The 8,426-nt window shown below is 39.7% G+C and overlaps 1 protein-coding gene across 1 annotated transcript; it reads left to right on the plus strand.

The window, feature by feature from the left end:
* Nucleotides 1–5,206: 5,206 nt before the first annotated feature.
* LOC132169837 (uncharacterized) lies at nt 5,207–5,926 on the plus strand. Its single transcript, XM_059580790.1, has one exon. It carries the CDS (start codon nt 5,207–5,209, stop codon nt 5,924–5,926), a length of 720 nt encoding a protein of 239 aa, XP_059436773.1.
* The last annotated feature ends 2,500 nt before the right edge of the window (nt 5,927–8,426 follow it).

Here is an 8,426-nt window from a genome sequence, read left to right on the forward strand (position 1 = left end):
AATCATGCTAGCGATTTCCAATTTTTCACACTGTAACTTCGTACACAACGTTGGTTTAAATAAAACTTGCCTTTCAAATGCAAATCATGCTAGCTAGTTGTCCAATTTCACTGAACTCTAATATTAGAACGACGATAGAAATCACGAACTGTTGCATGGGTATGCAATTTCTTGTAAATCTTTCAAAACCCAGAAGGTAAATGTTTGATTAAGGGAAAAAAAGGGGTGGGGGGGTGGGGAATGGACTCCTCCATGGCAAGGAGGAGCTCCTTGCTGTGGGGCTGGGGCCACCACGAGTACTGCATCATGAACGCCGTGAATTCTAACATTTTTTCTCTTCACTTGGAGCTCTCCTCTATTACTCTATGGACAGAAAAGCTAAACAAGCACACAGTTGTCCTTTTGAGTTCGGCCTCCGTCGTTGTTGATGTTGTTGAGGGCCATTGGACTAAGGCTTTCTAGCCACCCCCAGGGGGTTCAGGGTGGCCAAAAAGCCACCCTTATCACCTGGGGGTGGCTTTTCGGCCACCTCTAACCCCTTCGGGGGTGGTCAGAAGTTAGGGATGGCTTTCCGACTGAAATGGGTATATTAGGTTAATGGAACATTCTATTGTAACCTCCCATACAGTTGAGTAGTTGGTTAAAGTAGTTAAGAAGTTAGTTGTAGAAGTTAGCAAGTTGTTAATTGTTGTTAGTGGTAGTAGTTAGCATGGAAGGAATTATAAATAGCCTGCAGGAAGATGTAATAAGAAGTTTTGGAGTCATTTGTTCATGGAGGAACTTTGGAGGTTTAAACATCCTCGAAATGCTTTGTAGGAGACTAGTCATCTCGAATTAGCCATTTGATTCAATGAAGGAGTAATTTCTTTCTCACTCTTTCCTTATTTCCATTTTATTCTCTCTTCTTGAGTAGTTTAATGTTACATTGGCCACCCCTTAAAAAAAAATATTTAATTTTAAAATTAAATTTATAAAAAAAATTAATATACTGAAGTGGCAAAATGGTCTGTTTAGTTTGGGACTGATGAAAGTTAAACATTTGGGGGAAAATCTAACGGTAGGGATTTTTTTTGCATTTTTGATTGACCAATGGAGTAAAATTCGAAGAAAAAAAAAATTGGGATTTTATAGTTTTGGTGCGTTGACTCGGAGATTTATAATATATTTACCCTTCTTTCTATCAAAATTAGACTTGATTCTTGATTCATGCTTTGTCTCCCCTCGATAAAAATTATGGTTTTGTCCTTAATGATAGATGAGTCGAACAACCAAAAGAGAAAGAATTACTATCATGTATAGTTTCGCTAGAGTAGGCCATCATTGACGAGCATGGTGATATATTACGATTTTAAGTATCACACCGACACATGACTTAAATACAATCCTAACCATATATATATACGTGTGTGTGTGTGTGTCCTTAGTGATAGATGAGTCGAATTGCCAAAAGAGAAAGAACTACTATCATGTATAGTTTCGCTAGAGTAGGCCGTCATTGACGAGCATGGTCATATATTACAATTTTAAGTATCACACTAACGCATGACTTAAATGCAATCGTATATATATATATACACGATTGACCGTACAGATAATTTAGAATGAGTTATTATCAACAGATATTAAAAGTATATTAATGAGATGATGTGTGAACAATGTCCGCTACATGTAGCGGTGAATTATTCACAAATGTTAAAAAACTGTATTTTGCATTTGAGATGCATAACATTTCAACGTAAAAGGTTTTTTAGTGTTTTGCTTCTCTATTTTTTGATAAAAGTAAGAAATGACTAAGCTATTGTAAGAGTTTTTATAGAGGATAACTTCTATAAGGAGCTGGTGTAAACCAGCTCCTTTGTGACCACCAATTAGAATTGGACAGCTAGGATTATCACACCAAATCAAATGAGGAGAAAAACACTCGATTAAAACACCAACTCACATCATCCACAAAAGACAAAATCCTCATTTTTCTCCTCTCCCTCCCTCTCTGTCTCTCCAGTGGCGCCGTGAATCCCAGCCCAGAGCTTGCCAACCCAGACCTCTCCGGTGCTCCCCTCTCTCTCACCCTCACTCTAACAGACACACACCGGCAGCAAAGAAAAAAATTTCTTTGCTGCCCAGTGCTTTCTCCTCTCTCACTCACGACACAATTTCTCTCTCACGGAAATTATTTCTCTGTTTTTCTCTCACAATGTGATTTTTCATTTGCACAAATACAATGTGATTTTTCATATTTCTCTGTTTTCTCTCTCACAGAATACAGTGTGATTTTTTTTTTTTTTAATTTCCTTGAATTCTCATTTTAGCTGTATTGGTAGGGTAGGATTATTGCCTATCAAAAGCAAGCAGTTAAGTTTAGATTTTTTATAAGAAAAAATTTATGAAGTTGAGATTTTAGTAGTTATAATTGAAGAATGTTGTTATCCTCTAGCAGGATCTCTAGGATGAATACTAATATCAAAGAAATTGATAAAATATCATTTTGTGATGATTTTATTGAAGATGGGCATGTTGACAATGAAATGATAAAAGATCATAATTATTTGAAGCAACCAATTGCAAGTATTGCCTCATTTAACAGTCCAAAGGAACCATGTCTTGATATGGAATTTGAGGAATTAGAAGATGCTCGTGCATATTATAATGCATATGCAAGGCGAAATGGTTTTAGTATTAGAATAAGTCATTCTCGACTAGCTAAGGATAAGTCAATAAATGGGATAGAATATGTTTGTTCAAGAGAAGGCTTCCGTCATAAAAGTTATCAAGAGAAAACTTATACAATCCCGAAGCCTGCTGAAATAAGGATAGGATGTAAAGCAATTATGGGTTTAAAGAAAGTGGGATTAAAATGGATTGTATGTAAGTACAAAACTAAACACAATCATGATCTTCTTAGTCCTAGAAGTACAAGTTTGCTTCGTGGACATAGAGTGGTAACACGTGTCCAAAAAAGTCTTATAGATACACTGAATAAATCCAATGTACCTCCAAGAAAGATAATGTCAATGTTGAGTGAAGAATCCAATGGTGACCATAATGTTGGTTGTATTGCTAAAGATGTGCAAAATTATTCGGACAATAGAAGAAAGGTTCTTTTTGGAGAGGGAGATGAACAAAGAATGTACAATTTTTTTCTCGAGAAACAAAACGAAAATCTGGGTTTTGTTTACGCAATCCAAGTGGATGAATGTGGATGCATGGGCAATTGTTTTTGGGCAGATGCTAGATCACGAGCTGCATACCAATATTTTGGAGATGTTGTTACTTTTGATGCTACCTATTTGACAAATTGTTATAAGATGCATTTTGTTCCTTTTACTGGAATTAACCATCATCATCAATCTATGATGTTTGGATGTGCTTTGCTTGTAAATGAAATGGCTGAATCTTATACGTGGTTGTTGAAAACATGGCTTGAGACAATGCTTGGACGTGATTCCTCTACAATTATCACTGATGATGACAAGGCTATAGGCAAAGCAATTGCAAAGGTATTACCAAATACCACTCATAGATTGTGTTTATGGCATATTTTACAAAACGTTCCAAAACATTTGGCTAGGGCTGGCAAAACGTGTAATCGGGTAGACCCGATTAGGACCCGTTAAGACCCGCGACCCGATTACCCGAAACACGAACACGACCCGTTTAGCTAAACGGGTTAGCGGGTCTAACACGATTATAACATGGAAAATATCCGGGTAACCCGACACGACTCGCTAAACGGGTCATATCGGGTAGACACGACCCGACACAACCCGTGCGCTAAACAGGTAACACAACCCGACCCGACCCGTAAAAAAAAAAAAACCCTTAATCAAAATTGGAAAAAATAATTTAATAAAGGGATCTCTTAGGCCAAAGGACTAGTCAAATTTATCCTAACCATCCAAAAAGAATAAAAAGTGTTAAAAGAGAATGTTTTAATACATAGACCCATATAGAAAAAGTAACGGAAAAACAAGGAATATGCCAGTGAAGTGAAGACTGTGAAGTCGTGAAGTGAAGAGTGAAATGAAGTCGTGAGTGAGTCGGTAAGTGTTAGGGTTAACTTAGTTAGAACTTAGACATAGGTTTTTTTTTAAAAAAAAATAAAAAATAAAAAAATAAAAATTAAATGGGTATGGCGGGTCTCGGGTGACCCGCCAAACCCATTTATTAAACGTGTCTGGCGGATCGACTCGTGGACCCCCCGGGTCGACCCGCCAGACATGAATTTAATTGTGTCTTAATCGAGTAGACCTGATTAAGACCTAAACCCGATAAGCCAAAACCCAATACCTGTTAACTTCGTGTCGAGTTCGTTGGTCGTGTCAAAATTGACAGCCCTACATTTGGCGCATATATATAATAAATATCCATCTTTTCAAAGAGACTTTCAGCATTGCATTCATAATACACTCACAATTGAAGAATTTGAGGCGGAATGGAGTGAAATTGTAGGTAAGTATGAGTTGGGAGAGAATGATTGGTTGAAAAAACTTTATATGCGACGTGAAAAATGGATACCGGCTTACTTGCACAAATTCTCATTGATATAAAATAATTACAATCTAAATATTAACAATAAAATAACTAAAATACAAGAGATGAAAAGTAGAGTATGGAAAGATCTCACAATGCTATAGAATCATGCAAGAGCGTTGTCCTTAAAGGTTGATTCGTACCTCTCGGAGTGTATCACTCAGTGTTATCAGATCATTTGACACGCAACCTCTCAGGATTAGACTATAACGTCTACCTTTGTTAAGGACGCACTTCCAATAACGAAGACTAGTAGAACATCCCCTTGATCTTCTTGATAAAAAACCGCAGAGAGAAAATAGAAATTGGATAGAATAGAATTCTATGCAATTGGTCTTCTAAAATAAGACAAAACTCTTTTATAAAGAAAATGAGTTTGCCTTTCTTTCTTTCTTATTGCAAACTCACTCTATCATACGATTGGGGATGTTTTCTTTCTTTATATAATTAATGACCAAATGGTCAAGACACCAAAAAAGGGTAAAACATTTGTTAAAAATCAAATGGTCAAACTGGAAAAGCTTTTGTTTTCTTCATTTAGACAATTCAATGCATTATAAATAAAACACCTATGAGTTTTCTCTCTGGGACTATGCAATTCCCAGGGTAGAAGGAACGGTTTTCCATGCCAGACTAGGAGGTGGAAGGATTACGGATGATGAATCAAGCACAATAAATGGCTGAGGATCTGTCTCGCGTGTGGGCAAGTATGTCACTTTTAGAAGTGGAGGATTCGGAGTTAGAGATCCAGAACCATGTATGGGAGGTAGGTGCTCAACGGGGGAGGACGTGCGTGGTTGGAAAATTGATTGCTGACCACCTAGTGAGCAAAGAACTTATTTGCTCCACCCTAATGCGAGGATGGAAGCCAGTCGGGACACCATCATTTAAGGTGTTGGGGGATAATCTTTTCTTGGTGGAATTTGTGAACGATAGGAACAAAAAACGAGTATTGGAGGGGAGACCGTGGGTCTTTGAAGGGAATTTATTCGTTGTGGAGGAATATGATGGTCTAACATCTCCAGCAAATTATATTTTCGACAAAGCGTCCTTTTGGGTTAGACTGTTTAACCTACCCCTAGCATGTATGAGCCTGGTAGTGGGTCAACAGATTGGCTCGTCGCTAGGTCAAGTTGAGGAGGTGGACGTGGATGAGGGAGGCATGGGTTGGGGTGCGTTCTTATGGGTCAAGGTTACCATTGATCTTCACAAACCCCTAGTGAGAGGGAGGATGCTGAAAATCAATGGCTCTTCAATGTTGGTTGATTTTCAATATGAAAGATTGCCAAAGTTTTGTTGTCGATGTGGAGTACTCAAAAATGGGCCGACTAGTTGCTCAGCAAACACCGAAGCAAGTTTTTGGAGGCTGATTTGGTCACAAGGCGGACCAACGTGATCAACAACGGCAAGAATATGCTAGGGAGTATGGAAGATCGGGAGGGGCAGGAATGGAGCGGACCAACTTCCGATGCGGCTAGGAATGGGATGGACTCCCCTATGGCAAGTGAATCAAGGAGCAATAAATGTTTTCCTAGTGAAAAATCACACGTTACTAAGGATTTTGGCGAAAATAATGGGGTATTTTCTCTTGCCAAAAATCGTGGAATAAGTATCCCCGAGAAAACTACAGGGAATATGTATACTGATAGAGCGGGTCTTGAAGGGCAAGATATATCATAGCAAAGAGAGAATCCTGGGAAAAGTAAGGAGGGAATTAAATCTGGCAATCAATTTCATGGCTCCCAAAATAAGAGGGTGACAACTATCGGTTTTAGCATGGAACACGTTCAGGCTTCTGTGCATGGCATTGATATTGGCATGCAAGGCAGTGAGAAGGCAAGCAGAACCGATAACCACATGAAGGGAACTGGCCCACAGGGTGCCAGGACTTTTCTCACGTTAGCTGAGGTGGAACAATGTATAAAGAACAATTACACAGAGACTAGTGAAAGGAGAAGAGCCAGCGACCCTACGTGGATACGGGAAACTAAGGAGGGGTGTGGGGTGCAATTTCATGGGGACTCTGATGGTGCCTACGGGAAAAGGAAAGTGAGAGAGTTCTTGGGGGGAGGAAAGGAGTTGGTAAAAAAGGGACGAACATTGGGTGGAAGAAGTAGCAAGCCTACTGGAAGGGCCTCAAAAGACAACAAATATGGTTCGAGATTGGCGGCGGCTGTGCAACAGCCCCGCCAACCACATTGAGTATATTGAGTTGGAACTGATGGGGGCTTGAGAACCCTTGGACAGTTTCGGAGCTTCGCCGATTGGTGAAGGAAAAAAAACCGACGATAGTTTTCTTAATAGAAACTAAACTACGTGTTGACCGCTTGGAAAAGGGTGAGAATTTGGTTGGGCTATGATTATATGTTTGTGGTAGACTGTGTGGGAAGGAATGGAGCGTTGGCATTGCTTTGGTTGGCCGATATGGGAATTGAAATTCAAAACTATAGCCGACAGCGCATTAATGCAAAAGTTTATTCCTCCTTAGCTGACCCACCATGGAAGCTTGCTGGTTTTTATGGTCATCCGGATCCTAGCAAGCGAGTGGAGTCATGGAGTTTATTGCGCTACATTACTAGGATGGAACCGGGTCCATGGGTGTGCATAGGTGACTTCAATGAGATTATATGTCTCGATGAAAAATATGTTGGGAGTGGACGTCAAAGAAGTCTTATGGAAGCTTTCCAACAGGTGTTGGAGGTTTGTGAACTTTCGGATTTGGGATATAGGGGCCCAAAATACACATGGAGTAACTATAGAGAGGGTGAGGATTTTACGAAGGACCGACTTGATCGGGCAGTTGCTAATCAAGGATGGTGTGACATTTTTCATGATGCAGAATTAGTGATTGGGGATGATATATGGTCAGACAATTTTCCTCTCTTTTTCACGTTCCACAATTCTGGGGGAAGGCATAAAGGTAGGCGCACATTCAAATATGAGGCTGGGTTGGGACTTGATGGAACATGCCGAACTTTGATCCAAAAGACATGGAAGGCGCGGCCCTGTACTCAACCTGGGCCAATTGTCAACCCTTGGGCTGTCTTACAAGGCAATATGTAGTATTGTACCAAAACACTACTTAAATGGCGAGCTTCTGAGGTGGGATTAACGGGAAAAATTCTAATGGACCATTACAATAAATTAGGGATGGCGCAGGGGAAGGAAGGTGCCCAAGAACCGGGACAGGATGAAACCACAAAAAATACTTTGAACAGGTTATTGGAAGAAGATGAGTTAAAGTGGCGCCAACGAGCTAAAGTAAATTGGTTGTCATTTGGCAATAAAAATTCGAAGTATTTTCATGCCTATGCTAATTATAGAAGAAAAGTGAATAAAATCGCTTATATTGTTGGTGAAAGGGGAGATAGATGGGAGACCCATGAGACAATGGGTGAGGCTTTTGCAGACTATTTTGATAACCTTTTCACGTCCAGTGGAGGGGGGAGGTTGCTGTTTGCTTGGAGGCCTTAGAGCAGAGGGTGTCGGTAGATATGAGGGAGTCTCTAGGGAGGCCTTTTTTAGAAAGCGAGATCAGGGAGGCCTTATTGCAAATGGCTCCTCTAAAAGCTCCAGGACCAAATGGGTACAATTCTGGTTTTTTCCAAACACATTGAGACGTCGTTGGACCCGAGGTTTGCGAAGCTATCCTTTTTTCTCTCAATAATACTATCATTGATAGAGATTTGAATTCCACTCTTATAGCACTTATCCCCAAGAATAAAAACCCCTCTTGTGTTTCGGATTTTCGCCCCATTAGCCTTTGCAATGTCTTATATAAGATTATCTCAAAGGTGCTTGCAAACCGGCTTAAAATGATTTTACCGAATATTATCTCTCAAAACCAAAGTGCATTCATTAAGGGACGGTTGATTACTGATAACATTTTGGTTGCT

The sequence above is a fragment of the Corylus avellana genome, chromosome ca2, assembly GCF_901000735.1.
Source record: "Corylus avellana chromosome ca2, CavTom2PMs-1.0".
NCBI classification, from domain to species: Eukaryota; Viridiplantae; Streptophyta; class Magnoliopsida; order Fagales; family Betulaceae; genus Corylus; species Corylus avellana.

Excerpts from the sequence above, each read along its gene's own strand:
- LOC132169837 (XM_059580790.1), top strand. The coding sequence starts at position 5,207 with ATGGCTGAGGATCTGTCTCGCGTGTGGGCAAGTATGTCACTTTTAGAA.